The 19,311-nt window shown below is 47.7% G+C and overlaps 1 protein-coding gene across 1 annotated transcript; it reads left to right on the top strand.

Annotated features, from left to right (window-relative positions):
- Positions 1-47: 47 nt before the first annotated feature.
- On the top strand, positions 48-18,045 carry SUGP1 (SURP and G-patch domain containing 1). The gene is made up of 14 exons (XM_080634173.1): positions 48-85; positions 342-504; positions 1,043-1,146; positions 1,541-1,768; positions 3,484-3,607; positions 4,311-4,414; positions 6,004-6,127; positions 7,846-8,207; positions 12,561-12,667; positions 13,311-13,488; positions 13,740-13,846; positions 14,644-14,789; positions 16,260-16,389; positions 16,931-18,045. The coding sequence occupies exons 1-14, from the start codon at positions 61-63 to the stop codon at positions 16,955-16,957; spliced, it is 1,929 nt and encodes a 642-aa protein (XP_080490299.1). The 5' UTR covers positions 48-60; the 3' UTR covers positions 16,958-18,045.
- Positions 18,046-19,311: the final 1,266 nt, after the last annotated feature.

Genomic DNA, 19,311 nt, shown 5'->3' with positions numbered 1-19,311 from the left:
GAGCAGCGTCTCCCCGCCCGCCCCTCCCGCCGCGGTGCATTGTGGGACGCGAGCTCCAAAATGGACAACCCCAAGGATGCGCCAGGTACGGTGGGTTCTGACGCTCCTTGTCTCGGTCTTTGCTGCTCCGCCGCCGCCTGCAGCGCTCTCTCTATCGCTGGAGGCAACGGGGTCTGTGGGAGGGAGGCCCTTGGCGGGGGGGGAGATGGAGAGGGGAGGGGGCCCGTGTGTATGGAGGGTATCTGTAGCAATTCCGCCCCCCTCCTCCTCACGGTGGCTGCGGTGCCTCCAGGAGGTTCCGATCCCCTCAGCGCTCATTCTGATCCCTCCTTCTCCCCTAGGGAAGGCGAGCCGGTGGTTTGGAGTCGCGCAGTCCAAGTCTGCCAAGACAAACGTGAATCTTCTGCACCAGGAGGAGTTGATAGCACAGAAAAAGAAGGAAATCGAGGCCAGGCTTGAGCAGCAGGCGCGGCAGAAGTGCCCGAGCATCCCTCTGCTCGGAGAGTACGTGGGGATTGCGGTGCTGGGAGCTTTGCTGGCATGAAAGGGGCACGTTTGAGAGATGAAACTGAAGAGGGAAGCTTTTCAAAGCTCTTGCACTTGGGGGCGAATACTGAGAGGTGAAATTGGGGCTTGAGTAAAGGTTAGAATAGGGTACTTGTGCTGTAGTTGATCTAGCGAGACAAGAATGGGTATGTGCTAACAGCAGTCATGGTTTTAATAGGATATTATTGCATTTTCCTTCTACTTCCTATTTTTCTCTCTCTTATACTCATTACCACAAAGCGTTGGTGCCGTTTCCGGTTAAACGCTTCCCAGGGGCAAGTGGGAATCCTGTTTCAGCACAGGATTAGCTAAGTCAGGTGGAGAGCGTGGGCGAGTGCAGTAAGCAGCAAGCTGACCAGGTCTGTGCTTTTGGGAAGCTTGGTGTCTTCTCCTCATTAGATGAAGTTGGTGGTGGTTGGTGTTTCTCTTGGTTTCTCTTTGAGGGGGGCTGGGGAGGATGATGAGCACCATCACCTGCTTTTCTTTTTCTACTCAGAGATGACGGTGCTGAGAACGAAGCCTCTGTTTCCAACAAGTTTGTTAATGATGGCAGTTTCCTCCAGCAGTTTCTCAAGCTGCAGAAGGAAAAGTCGAGTACTGGTAGGTCGACTTCTGAGCAACAGGAGGCCTTCCTTCTCCTGATGATCCTAGCTTTGTGTGAGCTGCCTCCATGTATGTTCACTTTAAAAACCCTGCTATGAGCTGCTACCAGTGGGGGTAAGTTCTAAAGCAGCCATGACCCCTTCAAATTTGGCTTACAGAGATGTGCTAGGGAGGTTTGCCCACTCTCTGCCTGCTTTAAAGAAGCAGCACTGCTGGCTTGAACCTCGCTGTGTAAAAAACCATCCCAGCTTTCATTTCATCCTGCAGCTTTTACCAGTGTCTTTAACTTACTCTGAAAATAACGGCCTGTTGCAGCTCTGTCACTGCCTGAGATGTTGTTTCTAACCTTAGAGGATGCACAGGAATTATTTTCCCCTCATTCTTTTCTAAGAAACTTCCCCGAGTTCTACTGAGAACTCGGCAACTGCGTCAGCAGCAAATGCTGGGAAGAAGCCTGGGCTGTTTGGGAAGCGGGCCGGGCAGGTCCTGAGCAGCATGCTGCACCAAGCACGGAGCTCCTCCCAGCCCAGGCAGAGCCCAGGCACTGCCCGCCACAGTGTCTTTCAGTCGCCAGATGAAGATGAGGAGGAAGATTATGAGCAGTGGTTGGAAATTAAAGGTAAATGACACTTTGTGCTCTGCCTTGGTTTGTGGTGCAGCTTACTGTAGTGCTAGGGGTGGAGTGTGGGGACAGCATTCCTGCAGTGGGGGGTAATTTTTCCTTATGCTGTTTGTTGGTATTCCCAGCACAGTTCCTCTGTGCTGACTTCTGCATCATGAAATGGAAATGGCAGCAGTTAATGCTGGGGGGCTCCTCCGAAGCTTCAGCAAGGAAGCTGAGGACTGAATGCTGGGAGGTATTCCTGATCCAGCCTGAGCTTGGGGTGGGAGAGGGATCATTTGCCATAGGCAGATTGGGTTTGTGCCTAGGAAGATGGGTTTTCTCTGAGTTACCAGGGCAAGTGCTTCACCACCTCTGCGAAAATAACCTGTAGAGACAAAAGATGTTTTACTCCTGATGGAACCCAACTGTTTACTCATCATAAGAATTCTGCTTTGGTACAACTGACACTTATTATGCCTGTTGCTGACCTCTCTAGACAATACACAGAATGCTTGTCTTGAAAATGGAGCTTTAGCCTTTTTAATGATAGAAAATGAAGAGTTTGGGAGTGGTTGTGTAGAAGGGGGAAGCTGTGTGTGTTAAGCAATAAGATGACATGAGAGGCACAGAACTGAAATCAGAGTTTCTGCCTCTTTCCAAACTTCCATTAGAAAATCTCCCCTTTAAGTCCTGCCTGCTTGAAGCAGGATAGAAAAGCAGTAAGGAATCTTGCAGCATTTAAATAACCAACTTGATCTGGCTAACCCCGGCCAGGAAGCTCAGGGTCAGATTTGCTTAATAATCTGCATTTCATTTGTGTGTATTAATCAAGTATAAAATGAGATTGGAGTTGCTAAATAAGTCACACTGTGCTTTGTGTCATCATTTATTTCGTTCTATGGTTACAAAACCATATCCAGCCTTTTCTGATGGGATTTCTAAGAGCATCATCTTGGCAAGTGTGAACTTAAGCATGAAATGCACTGCAGGAATGTGGCTGCAGTGAACAAAGATGGATTATGGACCCTTAATTTAAAGATTGTAGGTTCAAATCTAGTCCAGTTTGGACAACTCTTCTCCCACATGCTCTTTGCTCAGTGCACTCCCCAGTATATTGTTGTCTAGACAAGAGCCTGTGTTTAGTTCCCATTGGGTCTGTCCTGCATCTGCTCTGTATCCACTGTCAGTGTTGGTGTATTTCTGCCTTGGCACAGAAGCCAAAATACAGTTTCTTGGAGACTGAGCTCTCCTCTCCAGTGGGATTCCCTCCAAGTAAGAGTTGAGACATGGGCATATGGTAGTAGGAAGAGCCACATGCTCCAGCTCCACAATCTGCCTCCCCTAGCTGGGTACAGAGCGATGTCTTGAGAACTGGAATCTGTAATGATGAGTAACGTGGTGGTTAAAGTCAAATCCCTGTTCCTCCCCATTGTGTTTTGTATGGAGTAGAATTATCAGAAGCAAATGATGTTGCGGTTCGAATTGTACTCTCAGCTATGGGCATCCAAATGTGAGGCTTAGGCAGACATAACATGAACTTCCTGCTAGAGGAGGCTGACAGAAAGCTGGGGGTTGTAAGTTGTACAGCTCTGTAAGACTGGATCCCCCATTTCATCCTTTCTCTTCCCATTCCCATTCTACTTTTGTCTGCCTCCGTGGTTCTTAGAAGTAATGTGCCTGTTGCCTGTTTGGTGTGTGAGTTGAACCCCAGTACTGACAGCTGCTTAAAGTTTTACCCCCAGAGGATGCGGACACCCGGGCATTGGTGGAAAAGCTGGCTAGGTTCGTGGCTGAAGGGGGACCACGGTTAGAGAAGGTCGCTATGGAGAGCTACAAGGATAAACCAGCCTTTTTGTAAGTGTGGTCATTGCAACTCTTACCTTCCAAAGCACAACCCCTCTCTCTTTGTAAGAGAAAAAGAGCCTCATGGATAGAATGGCTAAGTTATAAGTAATTGGTTTATTTAGTAATTGCTGGGGAAACCGAGGCAGGAAGTGAGGTGCTGAGGAGGCAGATCAGTGAGAGCCAGGATACAGGCAGGGGAGTCTGGCTGTGCCTGGTGAATGTCCAGCACATGGGATATGGCCTTGATCTCAGGCCTGCTTCTGTCTCCTCTGCATTGTGTGGCTGGGGACAGAGAATTCCCTGCTTGATCAGAAGAGACTTCTTTGTTTCCCTTCAAGTGACACACAGAATTTAAATGCAAGTCCTTAGATTAGAGCTGTGTGTATTTACACGTGCTGACGATCTTGTAAGCCACATTTGCAGTGTGTTCGGAGTAACTGATTTGTATTTAATTGGATTTGGGCTGGTTCACAACCAGGGAGGTTGTGAATGCTCCATCCTTGGCGGTGTTCAAGGCCAGGTTGGATGAGGCCTTGGGTGCCATGGTTTAGTGTGAGGTGTCCCTGCCCATGGCAGGGGGGTTGGAACTGGATGAGCTTAAGGTCCTTTCCAACCCTAACTATTCTATGATTCTATATCCCAGAATATCAATATTTGTATAGTGGTTGCTGATGCAGGTATTTTGTTCTTTTTATCTCCATCTCCACGCCAGGTTTTTGCATAATAAGGACAGCAGAGAATTCCTTTACTACAGAAAGAAAGTGGCAGAGATAAGAAAAGAGAAACAAAACTTACGGCCGCCCCCTCTTCCGAAAGGTAATTGAGTGGGATCTGAAGAGTGTGAATTGCGCACGTTCAATTTGTCCTCTTCACTCTCTGTAACTGCTTGTTGGGGCTGTGCTAGAAACACTTGGAGTGGAGATTTGGCTGTCAGTCGAATTTCAAGAGATCAAACAGCACCATGAAAGTGGTGCCAAAACCGGTTGTTTCCCAAGCCCACTGCATCCTGTCCCATGCTCTGCGTAAAGGGCTCTTGGGAGAGATTTTCCTTCTCAAAAATTATTCTCCAGTGTGTGTGTCCTGGAAAGTTTCAGCCCTGAAAATGCAGTTAGGAAAAGTGGTTTATCTTAAGTGTTCTTATTTGATTTATTATAAGTGGAAGTGGTTGGTTTGTTGGTTACTTTGTTGACCATAATCCCCACTTCTGCTGTTGTTTCCTTCTCTGAAGCTTTGCTTTTCTGCCTGGGACATAAATCCTTGCATGTCAGGGACTGTTTTCAGGTGGGAAAACAGCAGAAGTGGCTGAGCTGCCAACACACAGGTGTGTGAGCAGTGGGATCTGGTTAGCTGTGGTGAGACACAAACTATTGAACGGGTGAAGGGTGGTGTGTGGGCCAGGCATTTATCAATTCCAGCCCAACCTCTGTTTCAGGCCTTTCATGTGGCCCTGGCAAATCCCTCAGCCTCTCTGTGTCAGCTTCCTTTTCTGTGGAAAGGAGTCTCCAGGCAGTTCAGCTGCCATGCTGAGGAGTTAACACCTCAAATCGTGGTTTAATAGACTGAAGGCTGAAGGAGCTTGTTACCAATATCAACTAACTGATCCAGCAGCTTGGAAGCTAAGCAGTGTTATCCATGCTTTACAGGTGTGGAATATTGAAGCAAGGAAAGGTTATGACTTGACCATGGCTTATAATCATGTTTTCTGCCTCCTGGTCCTGTGCCAGCACTCTGGAGTACTGGCACTGGTACTGTGCAGGTAGCAAATGGTATATAAGGTTGTCATGGCTAAATAACATACTTGCCTGGCTCCTTATAAACATTAAATATGCTTGAAATATTGATGAGCAGAGCTTCTCTGTGCCTTTGGATGAGGGCTGCAGTAGCCACCTCTTCCAGGTGAGGATTGGGACCATTCCATGGAGAATTTCCTCTGTCCTCCAAGCCTCTCCTCAAATGACTAGCAGAGGTGTGTGACAGTAATACAAGTTTGCTACTTTCATAAGACTTTCCCATTGCTCCTGGGGACTTCAGTGGCAAAGTCTTTAACTAGAAATGATTGTGAGTGCTGAGGTGTCACCTTGCACAGGGCAGAAACTGCAGCAGAGAGAAACAAGGGTCCACCTTTGGACACAGAAGCTGGTTTGTGTGTTAATCTGCTCTCATCTCGCTCCTGGCACAGGGGAAGCTGCTGTGTCAATGCACACTCCTCTGGTTACAAAGTCATTGTACAGCCTTATGCAAAATGATGCTTTTTGTGCTCTAAACTCTTATGACTGTTGCTATGTAATATTTCTAAAACTTAAATTCAACCTTTTGCCCTTATTCTGCTCTTGGGGTTCTTAGACCAGATAGGCTTTGACTGTTGCTTGTGTGAGTTGGGCCCAGTACTGACAGCCTGCTTAAAGTTTCACCCCCAGACGACGAAGAGATAAAGAACTCTGCAGAGAAACTGGCCAGGTTCATAGCAGCCGGGGGGCCAGAGATGGAAGCTATTGCTGTGCAGAACAACAGAGAGAACCATGCTTTCAGGTAAAGGAAGAAACCTGCTGCTCACTGGAATGTTGTGGGGCTCTTTTTTAAGGGGAAGTAGTAGCCAAGTTTTTGATAACTGAAGTCACAAGGACAGCGCACGTCTGTAGCACTGATACTTGAACGTTCTCAAGCTTCACAGTTTAAATCAAGGCACAGAAAGAGAAAGAAATCCATTTGCTTTCCCCAAAACCAATGTACAGCTTCCACCCCTCCTCACCTGCTTTTCTGTTGCAAGGTACCAGTATGATTTTAACCTTTCTGCTTCTCCATGTAGCTGTGTTTTGGTGTGGGCTCCCAGCCACCGCTCACCCACTGCTGCCCAATTAATTTCCTGGGTTGCTCTTTTTTCACAGCATCCCCACTAACGTACAGGTAGCATTCCTTGTCTGTTGGGCCCCCTTTGGAATCTCTTATTCAGCCTTTCAGATGTGAATTGCTTTCTTCAGTGCACACTGACAGTTGTTTAATGCCTCCCTTTGGTCTCATCCATGTTTCATTTTTCTGCTCTTAACAAACAATTGGATGTGTTCCTTGGAAGTGAAGTGGTGCTCAGCAAGCCTGATTCTCTTGTTCGTATCTCAGTGCTTTATTGACTGCCTTCTGGCCCTCTGGGGTGTTCCCTTTGTGTTGTGGGTTCCATTAGGCAGATGTGCTGATAGGTGAGCTCTTCCAGGATTTACTTTGAAACCCTGCTGTGATCCCACCTGAGCACGGTCGAGTTCAACACTTGCTCCTCTGTTAGGATTTCGTCAGGTTTGCCATAGGGAGGGCCCCATCCTGCCCTCTTTGAGGTCTTGGAGCAATCCTTAATGCTGATATTCAAATGGAGGGATGCAAGACTATGTTTGAGGTTTTTTTGTGTGTTGTGCAATGATAGATGGAAAAGGCCTGTCATCTCTTAGGTTTCCTTATGGGACCAGACACTATCCTGAGGAGAGATTACACCGAGAGTTATACTGGTCCCCTGTAAAGGGAAGATTGTAGAGGACTTAGGAATAAGCAGGATTTCTGTGTGAAGAATTGAAAGTGGAGTGAGCTCAAAAAGAGAATGTGTTTGTAACCATCATTGTATTGACTTGTGTTTCATTTCACACGTTGCTGCTAGCTTGAGGATTGTTCATGTTCTTACTCCAGAGACCAAGGACATTTATTTCACACAAAAGGTCAGAGATGCCTGTTTCTGGAAGGGATAGCAAATAAAGCAGTGGGGCTTGCGTGTGAGGGAACAGAAGGAGCAATCATGGTCTAATCAAGCAGGCTGGTAATGTCAGTGCTTTTAGCTTGACTGGAGAGCTGGGGAGCAGTTTCTTTAGGCAGTGGTTTGGCATTCCCACTGGTAAGACCTGAATGTTTGGGCACTGCAACCTGACATGTTGTGGAGCACTTGCAGTTTTCCCATTCATCTCCCAGAAGGCAGGTGAATGCAGGGGGAGGACCTTGCACTTCCACAAATGTAATGTGTGCTTATTTGGCAGCAGAAGTAGCTTGTGAATGGGAAATGCAACTCCTGATCCCAAAGGAAACCTTGCAAAAGCACTTGGAGCCCTGCATTGCATGCGTGCACACACAGGATGGTGCTGCAGAGCAGGGAAGTGTGGGGAAGGCTGGTTGTGCAAGAGCAGTGCAGCAGAGAAGAGCCCTGAGCAAACTGTGCTGTACCCACCCCCTGCATAGCAGTGTTCGAGCTAAACTTGCTGGTTTTGACTTCTTGACAGGTTTCTATATGAGCCAAACAGCAGAGCCTACAAGTACTACAAGCACAAGCTGGAGGAGTTCCGGAAGGACAAGAATAGCCCTGCAAGTGCCCCTTTGCCTGAAGAGCCCAGTCAGAAAAGGAAGAGCAGCCCTGAGACATCCCCATCAGTTATGTGCTTACCGGCTTTGCCTTTGCCCCTGCCCTTGCCCTCAGCTTCACCATCATCCTCCTCTACAACTGCACCTGATGAGACAGCTGCAGCTACTGCTCCAGGCACTATGAAGAAGAAGCGGAAAAGCAGGTGGGGGCCGGAGGAGGAGAAGGTTGAAGTACCTCTGCCACAGTTTGTCCAGCATCTGGAGGCTCCCGCCCCTCTCACAGGTTAGTGGGGCTGTATGTTGTGGTGAAGAACTGTTCTGCCTTAGCACAGCTGGCTTTGCAAAGAGAAAATCCAGTGAGTCTTATCTCCTATTGTAATCTCCTTGGTTGCCAGCCCCTATCTTTCAGCTGGGCCTAGCAGCTAGCTCTCCCCTGGGTAGAAACCCAGATAAATCACTTTATCTTGCTGACACCAGGGATTGGATCTTATCGTTCTCCAGCTATCTCTGAAACCCTGCTGTGCTATAGCTCATTACAGCCTCAGCCTCTATGTTGTTTAGGGCTATTTCACTTCAGGAAGAGAGTCTGTCAGAAAACAACTATCAAAGGCTGAACTGTGCTTATTCCCCATGGTGGGATAAAATCCTTGTGCAGCACTTCCGTCTCCCTCTAACTGATCAGAAGGCTAAATGGGAATAGCTGTTCCCCAAGTGCTGGCGGACACAAGTAACTTCCAATTTATACCTATTTCAGTTCATTTGATGACAGATGAGCTTCACAGTTCTCAGCCAGTGTTGAGGCTCATGTGTCTGGTACTTTACCTGCCAGGTTCACCTGAGAGGTGCAGTTCTCTGAATGCTGGAAGAGAATTCTGCCAGTTGGAGCCCTTCTCAGGAGCTCTCAGGAGCTGAACTCTGGTGCCCATCAGTGCATGTGCAGTAGGTCATGAGGCAGTTAGAAATGGAGTCCCTCAAGGACAGCATCCTTTGTCTGAGTTGCAGGGTGAGCCCACAGATAATTCTCAACACACTGGCAGCCTATGCAGTTCATTGCTCCAGCAAGTGTGTGGGTCTTCTGCTTTGGCTGGGTTTTAGAAGAGGTAACTGCTCAGCCCTTCATATCTTTGACCGTTAGGCTTGGGCAAGGTGTAGGGTACGTGCTGTGGTGTCTGTGGCTCTGCAGAGGGCAGGAGGGAAGGAAGGGCTCCATCTCCTAATCCAGCACTTCAGATGGAGATGAAGTTCCTATGTGGTTCTTCTGATCACAGCCCTCTACAGAAGTCTTGGCTATACATCTCATAGTTACAGGGCAAGATACCAATCTGGAGGGATTCATTTGACCTTGAATTGCTGCTTGTACCTCTAGAGTACTTGTTTTGCAGGCAGTGATGAAGCTTCCATGGTGTAGCTGGGCAGGTGCTATTGAAACAAGCCTCAGGTTCTGTCTTCATACCCCCTGCTGCAATGGAGGGATGCAGGGGTGTCTGTGTGCTCATTCCAGCATGCTGCCTGCTGAAATCTCCCCTGGCTCTTTCAGCTTCCCCTTCATTAAACAGAGACATGCTTGTGTTCAGGCTCGCTTTCTGCAGGGCTTTGTGTCAAGTAGAAGAAAGGGACAGCAACCAATTTGCCAGGCAGAACAAACCAACCCTTAGCATGGTGTTCATGCTCTGCAGGGGGGAAGGGTTTGGTTTTTATCAGCTCAGATGGGCTCTTCCCTTTTTAGAATTAATGTCTTCAACCTGGAATTCCAATGACCCCTCTGGTCCTGTGGAAGGTTAGAGTTGCACAGGATGCTTTGGTACCTCAGTATCTATATCTTTAGTCCGTTATGCTTAGCGAGAGTTTTGGGTTGAGTGGAGAACTTTTCTCATTCTTTTCCTGTCTACTTTTAATAATAAATCAGTATCATGAGAGGAGAAAGTGTGGCCCTTCTGGGCAGAAACAAGGCTTCTGTTATTGATATCAAAACCCTTAACTGCCTTCATCCTGCAGGGACTAACACAGCTGCAAAGCGGAACAGAGCAGAGATACTGGGATTAGGGAACTCTGGACTAATGGGAAATTACAGGCTGTCATTAGAACTCTGTGAAAGCTAATACTGGATTGCTTTGGGTCTGATTAGTTTTAATTGAGTGAGATCTTCAGGCTGTGAAGCAAGAAATCAGGCACTTCTGTATTGGGATTTCTCCTGCTGTCCTTAAAGGACGTTCACTGCTCTTGTAACAAGCTCCTTTTCCAGCATGTGGGGAAGGGATAAACCTTCACGTAGCCTCCTGCCAATGCTGCAGATAGACTGCACCATTAACCCTGGAGGCAAAGCTGATGTCATTCCAGGGAAACAAATGTATTTTTCCCAGGCCTGCTGAACATAAGACTGGGAAGCAACTTCTTATCACACAGCGTTTGCCTGTGCTAGCCCAGTGGAAGGAACTTCTAAATCTTATCTATTTGTATGCAAATTCCCTGACTGATCTTATTTACAAAGAGACTTTTCTATCTTGGGGTGGAGCTTTGCTTTTTCTGTCAACTTTGCCTGTGTTGTGCTGCTTTGGGCCCAGCCTCCAAAAATACCTCCCAAAGCTGAATTTCTGCAGTGACTTTCATCATCTCTCAGCAGAAAGCACCAGAGCAGTCAGAGAAACCAGATGTAGTTTTAGCACAAGAAGGAGCAATGGCATATGCTTTCTGGGAAGGAAAAGAAGATGCTCCAGTCCCACCTTTCTCCTTTAAGGGGATTATACATATGCTGGGTTAAGGCAGCACCTCGTGGGGCCTCTAGAGCCATGCCTGGCTCTTAGCCTGTGTGTTTATGCAGTTCAAAGCTGAGCCAGAGAGCTCCTGACCTCTGTGAAGGGCAGAGACTCTTCCTTGGTGCATTCAGAGGAAGCTTTCCCCTGCCTTGAGCCAGGGGGTGAATCTTTGACTGGGGCTGATGCTGAAGTGCCCCAGTCTCACATAACTTGTGGGGCCAGATTCTTTACGTGGCATAGGCATAGTGTGTTCATAAAACTGATTCCAAACCTCAGTGCTCTCCTAGACACAAATCAGGTTGTTTGACAACAATAGAAAGGTTTCTTTTCCTAGTTGTTCTTATTTCTTGGGAGCTGGAAGTGCCTGTCCCAGCACCAAGCCCAGCATAACCCAGCTTCTTGCTTCTCTCCCCTTGGAAAACCTCTTGCAGTGTTTTACATAACTCTTTCTGCAGAGTTGACTCCCAGCTCTGGTGTGAATGTGCAGAGGCTGTAGCTGCGGGAGGGAGGGTGGATGTGCTGGTTTCTGCTCTCCTTGGGAGCCTGGAGTTAAGGAAGCTGCTTCCCCATCCTGGAGTCCTCAGCCCAAAGCATGAGAGGAGAGTGCTCAGATCGATTGCCCTGAGTGCCAGTGAGAGGAAGGGAGCTGCTGACCCCTGGGCCCTCATTACCATATCGTGTAGACATTTGGTGTCATGAACAATGATCTTACTATTATCAGGCTTCATAATTAATAGATGATGGATAAGTAATGAAGCATCATTTAATTGTAGTCTGGGCTTACACTCAGATGAAGGCTTTTGCAGGCATTAGTAGGAAGATATCCTTGCCTTGTACTGAAAAATGCAGCACCCTTTCAAGTGTGGGTTTGTGTCTTCTTTTAATCCCTTAAAAATTTAATTGTTGGAATCTTGGCTCTGAGGTGCTGTGGAGGGAAGCTGCCAGCGTTGCTGGATAGAGCTGAACCAACTCTGCAAGGCAATCTTCATGATAAATCTCTTGCAGCCCCAGCAGTGTCTCTGTTACTTTCCTTCATGGTGCTGCAATTCCAAATAGGTTTCCTTCTCCCCCTTCCCCCCACCACCCTTTCCCTTTACTTGTCATTTGAACTCCAAGTGCTCAGTGGTCATTTTAAACCCATAGGGGCCCTGCCCAGGTAATGTTAATGTCTTAATTTCAGGGCTTATCTGATAAACCAGCAAAAATCATTCCGAAGGAGGGGCATCCGAAAGGGGATACTGCAGAAAAAGGAGGATACATCAATGAGATTGTCAAGCAGAAATGTCAAATGCCCCCTCCTTGAAAGCAGGGGCACCATCCCTGGCGATGCAACTTGTAGGCCTGTAGATCAGAAGCTAAAATTCCTTTGGGGAATAGCAGCTTCCAAAAGCAGCACAATGCTCAGGTCTGTGTTCTGGTGTGCTCATTTGCTTTTCAGTTGGAATGAAGTTGCTGTTTACATAGGAATCAGCAGACACTTGGTGCACAGGTTGGACAACACACTGACAGGCTTAGGTCTGCTGGTGACTTCATGCTGAGTAACTAATAGCACCCTTTAAAAGCCTGGGCTTCAGCAGGAAGCCTTTTGAGGGGAATGGATAGTTCTTGAGGCCTGCTGTAGCAGATTGCCATGCAGTGTGACCACGAGGATGTGAGACATAGTTTGGGGAGAGACCTGGACCAGAGTGAGGCAATACTGAGTTGAATGATCCGTGACCATTCTTACTCCTGTGGTTTCTGTGTCCTGCTAGGTGCTTGTTCTTCAGTTAATGCTGAAACCATGGAATGAATGTAAACCTTCCTGGAGGGCTTTTCAGCTGTGGGTTCACTGCTCTCAATGGCTGTCTCATTTCTGAAAGTCTTTTAACATGTGCTTATTACAGTTCAGGACCTCAAGGGTCTTGGTTATGAAAAAGGGAAACCAGTTGGTTTGGTGGGTGTGACAGAGCTCTCCGAAGCCCAGAAGAAACAGCTGAAGGAGCAGCAGGAGGTAATGCCCTGAAATGATTTCCAAATTCATACTGTGTTGCAGCATGACTGGCTTAGATGGGAGAGTGGAAGTGGAGACAGCAAAGAAACTTCACAGGGGCCCACAAATAAATCTCTAGGATTTGTGCTGAATGCAAAGAATCGTGATGCTGCAGTCAGCAGAAACGGGAGAGGACTTTGGGGAATATGAATGAAGCCAACCAATTGCTGTCCTACCAAACTAAACCCCCAGATCGCTAAGGTCTCTTGTGTCACATCTGCAGCTGGTTATATATTGCTCCAGCAGTGGGGAGGAGGGGAGTGGAGACTTGGAATTTTGGGGGGAATTGGAGCAGAACTGGCTTTTGCCAGAATGTGAGGGTGATGTTTAAGCTGTGTAGGGATGAGGAGGTAGCAGCAGTCCTCAGTGTTAACATCAAGGTGCCTCTGTTGGAGTAACCAGTACATAATGCTCCTGTTTGATCTGAGTGGCTCAGATCAAGCAGCAGCACTCATTGCCTGTGGGGATTTGTAGTTGTCATAACGTGTGTGTGTAGGGCAACTGGGGTGGGTGCAGGCTCTGCTGCAGAGCTCTGTGTGCCACTGGCACTCTGCTGCAGGCAGTGGAGGTCTTATTGAGTGCACTGTTGCTTCTCTTCCTCTAGATGCAGCAGATGTATGATATGATCATGAAGCACAAGCAAGCCATGCAGGATATGCAGATGATGTGGGAAAAGGCAATCCAGGAGCACCAGTATGACTATGACAGTGATGAAGAGGTGGACAGTGAGCTGGGAACATGGGAGCACCAGCTTCGGCGCATGGAGATGGATAAGACACGAGGTGTGTAGGGAGCTGCCGTGCAAATGTCTTGCTCACTCTGTGTTTGCACAGAGGCCTCCAGAGAGAGATGCCTGAGATCACGTTGTTGGCATGGGAGTTGCAGGGTCACTTTTCACTGCTCTGCTGTGGCTTCCCCGCCTGTTGAGTGGAGATAATCACCATGGGTTGCTGTGAGGCTTTATGCTTCACAAACCCTTTGAAATTCAAAGTCAGAACACTGTCTTATTGCTGGTTTCTTTTCTCTTGGGCAGAGTGGGCTGAGCAGCTGACCCAGATGGGCAGAGGGAAACATTTCATCGGAGACTTTCTTCCACCTGATGAGCTGGAGAAATTCATGGAGACATTCAAGGCACTGAAGGTGAAACAGCCAAATGCAGACAGGTGGCAGCACTTCACATTATCCTGAGCAGGGAGGGAAAGGTCTCAAGTGTGCTTAGCCCTTTGTCACAACACTTAACTCCCTCACAGCCTTCAGGTACTTCTGCCTTTAGCCTGGGAGCTCTGTTCCTTCTGGAGGAAACAAGGGGTAAATAGCAGTAGCAAAGTAGAGAGCAGACTATTGGGACAGGATTTGGGGGCTAGCTGCAGTTGCAGACCAGCCTCTTGGACTCTCCATGGTTTGGCTGTTCCTGTTTCAGACAAGTGTTTGCTGATGCCAAGCAAGGAAAATGTGAATTTTTATCTAGATGAGTGCAGTAAAGGGAAATATAAAACCTACAAAAAGCTTATGCAAAGCACTTCAGTACCTGCCAGTTCTTCCTAAACTGTAGGACTTCTTGATGCTGGCACATCCTTCTCGCTGTTTCCGTGTTGCCAGCATGCGGTCTGATGTTCCCTGGAGATCCTGGCTTAAATAAGAACTGTATCTGAAGCTTAAGCCAGGGAGCAACTTTGAATTCAGGAGCTAAATATTTCCCTTCTTAATCTCACAGTAGCATTCCCTGCTTCTTGCAGATTGTTCCAGGGTTGGGCAGTGCTTTATCATTTACCTGCTTCCTTCTCTGTGGTGGTGCAGAGCTGGAATCCCAGGGAATGGTGTTAGTTGTTAATTGCTTGCCAGAGCAATCCTAACTTGGGGTAGCTGAAGCTGGTTTTCCCTTCCTCTGCCCCACAAAGAGAAAAGAGTAACCAACAGTTCCTTTTGTGCCTCTGCAGGAAGGACGGGAGCCAGATTATTCCGAATACAAGGAGTTCAAACTGACTGTCGAAAACATAGGTTATCAAATGCTAATAAAGATGGGCTGGAAGGAAGGTGATGGACTCGGTTTGGATGGACAGGGGATTAAAAACCCAGTCAGCAAGTAAGCAGAGTCTTTCTACTGTTGATTTAGTCCTTTCCTCTTGGGCTGGTAATTGATGCTCCTTCCCTGGCCTACTGGAAGCAGCTGCACTGAATGTGAGTGTAATTCATCACTGGAGCAGAATATGGAATCCTTGCAGCAAAGGAGAAAAATGCTTTCTGATTTCTCTGGGGTTCCCCCCTCACACAGAGCCTGGATTTGTTACCTTATCTCAGGCAGGAGCAATGATCTGAGCCAGGAGTGTTTTGATTCTAATCTCAATTTGCATGCTGAGCTCTTCTGGGAGGTGCTGTCTCCCCAGTTATAAAATGAAGGTAACGCTTGTCCACACCTCTCCTCTCCCAGGATGTGTGAGGATTAAATCATGTCTTTAAAGTCATAAATTTATTTCAGTGAATATATTCAAGAACATGCCTTTTGCATCTGAAGCACAGTTGGTCCGTGCTGGTTAGTCCCTGGTGTACTGGGGGTGAAAGGATGCTACTGCTGGACCTGTGCTTGAAAGATGCTTCAGTCCAGATCAGAGCTTTGTGTGAGATCATGCAACTGCCTTGACGTCACTCTTTAGTACAGAAGTTTTCTGATTTGATCACACTTTGTATATAACCAAGCATAATGAGTTCCATCCAAGAATAGATGAGCAGCCCTTTTATGTAGCTCATCTTTTGGTAACATATGCTGAACTTCAAAACCCAATATTGGGGGCAGGAAGTTCTCTGAATTGGGTTTTTTAGCATTAGATCCTTTTAGAAATAGCAGTTGTTTGTTTACTGCATGATGGAAAGTCTCTCTGCAAAGCAGTTCTGCTCCTCTCTAGCAAGAAGATCTCTTTGGCAAAATGCTTATTGGGTCAGAGAAGTTCTGTGGTAAGAGATTGCTGTAATCAAACCAGCAAGGCTTCCAAACAGAGAGATGGCAGATTCTGTCTGTCACAAGCTTGAAGAAGGTTTGCGCTTTGCTTGGGTTCTATCATCTCTGATGGTCCTAGAACTGGTAGGAAGGTGCTGCTGCAGAGGGAAAGGAATTGCTGTCGCTTCTGGAGTGTTCTGAAGTGGAGGAATAAGAGGCAGGTACATTTAACAGATCTGTGTGCCTCCACTCAGTAAGGCACAAATGGAAGCGTTTGATTGCCAAAGGTGAGTCTGCCGGGCAGAGCACTGTTCAGGAGGGAGGCATCCAAACCACAGATGCTATTTCTCTTCCAGCTGTAAAAGGTTAAGCAAATATACGTTGACACTCCTGCTTCCATCTAACAACAGCGAGCATCATTGATTCAGAAGGGCAGTGTAGCAACATGGCAAATGCAATAAGCTGCTCAGTATTAGCTGTCTGTCTTAATGCAGCTCGCTCTGCATGACGATGCCCAGTGCTCCCTGATGCCTGTCCTCCAGCTCTGCCGACAAGAGGCAGCAGGTCTTTCTGGGAAGAGGAAGGTGATCTGTCATGTCTTTGTTCCCTCTTTCCAAACAGGGGAACTGCTACTGTGGATGGAGCTGGTTTTGGCATCGATCGTCCTGCTGAGCTCACCAAGGAGGATGATGAGTACCAAGCATTCCGTAAGCGAATGATGCTCGCCTACCGCTTCCGACCAAATCCATTGGTAAGGTGGTCCCAAAATGAGAGCAGGCACAGGGACAAACCCACTGAGGCTTCTGTGTGTGTGTCTCGTAAGGGTGGGGGTGTTTCTAGCACTTAGCCAAGAGAGCAAATGCTGTGAAAGTTTCTCTTTTGATTCTGCTCTCATGCTGAATCACATTATCACTACCAAAACAGCCACGGATGCGCAGTTTTCCTTGCCATCACTTTATTTTTAGACACGAAAGCCTATGGGTTGAGTTTTATCTGGTGCATACCAAGTATAAATCCTGAGCACAAAGGATACGGGGGCTTGTCCATGAATCCATGGGTTCTTTTGGATAATTGTTTTCCTCTTTGCAAAAGGCTGCTCTGTTTGCGTTGGCCTCGTCCATTCCGCATGCCAGCACACCTTGAAAGCTCCATTTATAATTTGTGATGGGCAAAGCTCAGGTTTCGCTGTCAGAAATGTCACGTTTCAGTGGCTTTTTCAGGTAATTAAGCTCAGATGCTCATTGTTCTGTGAAGACAGCAGTTTTGATTCATTTTTCTCTTCTTCCGCACAGAACAATCCGCGACGACCTTACTACTGAGAATGCTTTTGGGGGACAACGTGTTTTCAAATCCAATTGTAATTTTTCTGTGAAATGTTATGAAACTGCATTATCAGTCTCTTATTTGCTAATATTGTAAAACTTTTCGAAGTCACGATACCATCTGTCACCCAGAAGAGCTCCCTTGAGTGTCATGACAGCCGTGTGGTAACAAGGCCTGGGTGGTGCCTGGGGAGGAGACCAGAGCAGGTGAGAACAGACCTTCACGTGGTGCCCTGCTGACAGCGGAAGGGCAGCACCAAAGATACTAGTAAGTAGTTCAGGGACTTCATTTGTGTTTAGCTCAGTGCCATGTTACAGGGAGTGCATTTTGTGTGACCCTGCAGATCCTCTGCTGTTCAGATGTGCAGCTTGTGCTGCTTTAGGTTGTTTGGTTGGGTTGTTGATGACAGGTACAACAAGGGGCTATCTCCACCCCAGGTTTTGGGGCTGTTGTTCAAGTCAGGCTATTGTTCCCTGAAGAACTGGGTTCTGATGCTGTCGTGAAGCCAGAAGTATAGTCTGACCTTCACCTGACATTGCAAAACCGGTGCCTAGTTGGTTTACCTGTGGCCTGTGGAAGACAAGGTGTGGATTGATGTGGAGTGTGGCTACAAGGCTTGAGGGATGTAGGGGCAAGTTCTTCAGAGGTGATGGCTTCTTGGTCTCTTGAACACTAAGTTCACCCCAAAAGACTTGCAAACCAAGAGACTTGCTACAACTTCCTGTGGCTCGGGCTGCTGAAGAATCAAGCCTTCAGCCACAGCTTGGCGAAGGCCATTTGGATTTTGTTGTCATAAACCTCTTTACAGATACAAATTTTCTTCATTCAGTCTGTAAATAAAATAAAACTCATTTGTTCCTTAGTTTTAATCACTGAATTTTTGGGAGTAGTTGCTCTACTGTGAGTTTTCATAGGCTGAGGGACTGTTCTGCACCTCTTTCCTTCCAAGCATCTTACACCAATGTGAGATTGATCGGTTTGGTTTCTTCTGCCTTTGTTTTCCTTCTGTCCAAATACTTGGTGTGTGCTTCCCTTTTGTTAACTTTTCTTACCAACATCGAGCCAAGCATTTGGCTTTCAATAAAACCCTTTGAAACAGTCAATTCAGGAGGGTTTCATTTGAGGAGAATCTAAGTGAGTCAGACCGTCGTGCACACCCAGAGCTGGGCGAGGTGCTGTGGCAGGTGCACAGGGAGGTTGTGCTGGGGCCGAGTGTGAGCATGGGCAGCGAGCATGGGGGATTGGGAAATAGAGATAACAAAATCTGGCAGGTCTGAGGTAGGGCTCAGCTTCTGCTCAAGTGATTGAGGTCACTGTGACAAGTGCTTCCCTGGGAGGTTAGGACATGGGACTGTTTGGTTTCGCCCTGTTGTGGTTTGGTCTTGGCTGCTGTTGCTGATCAGGTCTTAAAAGCCAGTCTGATACTACAGTGATCCTCGTGTACTTTGTTGATGTTGTGTTGGCAAAAGCTGGTTTAGAATCAGGCTGGTTTGGATTGGAAGGGACCTTAAAGCTCATTCAGTTCCAACCCCCTGCCATGAGCAGTAACACCTTCTACTAGAGCAGCTTGCTCCAAGCCCGTGTCCAACCTGGCCTTGAACACTGCCAGGGATGGGGCAGCCACAGCTTCTCTGGGCACCCTGGGCCAGTGCCTCAGCACCCTCACAGGGGAGAGCTTCCCAAGATCTCATCCCTTTGCAGCTGACATGGGGCTGGGTTGCTGCGATGCTCTGAGCCGCTGTTGCAAGAGCAGTGTGACTGACGCAACACTTGTAGAAGACTCAGTGCTGGAGACAACCTCGAAGTGACAGCGTCAAGTCCCCCCATGTTCCCTGGTTTCACCCTTTTTCTTGTTGCACAGGGTCTTGTGCTGCTCTTTGGGCACTGTGGGGCTGGTGGGTGGTTTCTCAGCTACAAACCCTGGCTTGGTGCTGAGCCCCCTTTGCTCTCAGGCACCGTAGGCTGCAGGAACAGCACCCAGTGAGCCTTTCCTTGTCAGTGAGGTGCTGACGAGGCTCACAGGGAGTGTTTGAGTTCCTCCTGCATAGAGGAATGATGAACAAGCCCAGGGCAAAGTGCAGAGCAGCCAGTTCAGCCCCCGAACTCTTAAGCAAGAGGGCAAAACAGTGACACGTTTATGAAGGCGTTGTGAAGAAGGGGAAAGGTTGAGTGGCTGCTGTGGGGGGCTGCAAAGTACTATGGAAGTGATGGAGTGTGTGCCCAGGTCTCGTAATGGACTGGGGGCAGGTCGAGCAGATTGAGCAGAGCATGAGAGGAGCAGGTCAGCAGAACGCTGGGCTCCTTCTGCCTTCAATCCCTTGTTAAAGGCAGAGACGAAGCATTGGCTTTC

This window comes from Psittacula echo (genome assembly GCF_963264785.1).
Source record: "Psittacula echo genome assembly, chromosome: 24".
Classification (NCBI taxonomy): Eukaryota; Metazoa; Chordata; class Aves; order Psittaciformes; family Psittacidae; genus Psittacula; species Psittacula echo.
Note: the sequence above shows the minus strand (reverse complement) of the source record. Positions and strands in the feature narration are given on the sequence as shown.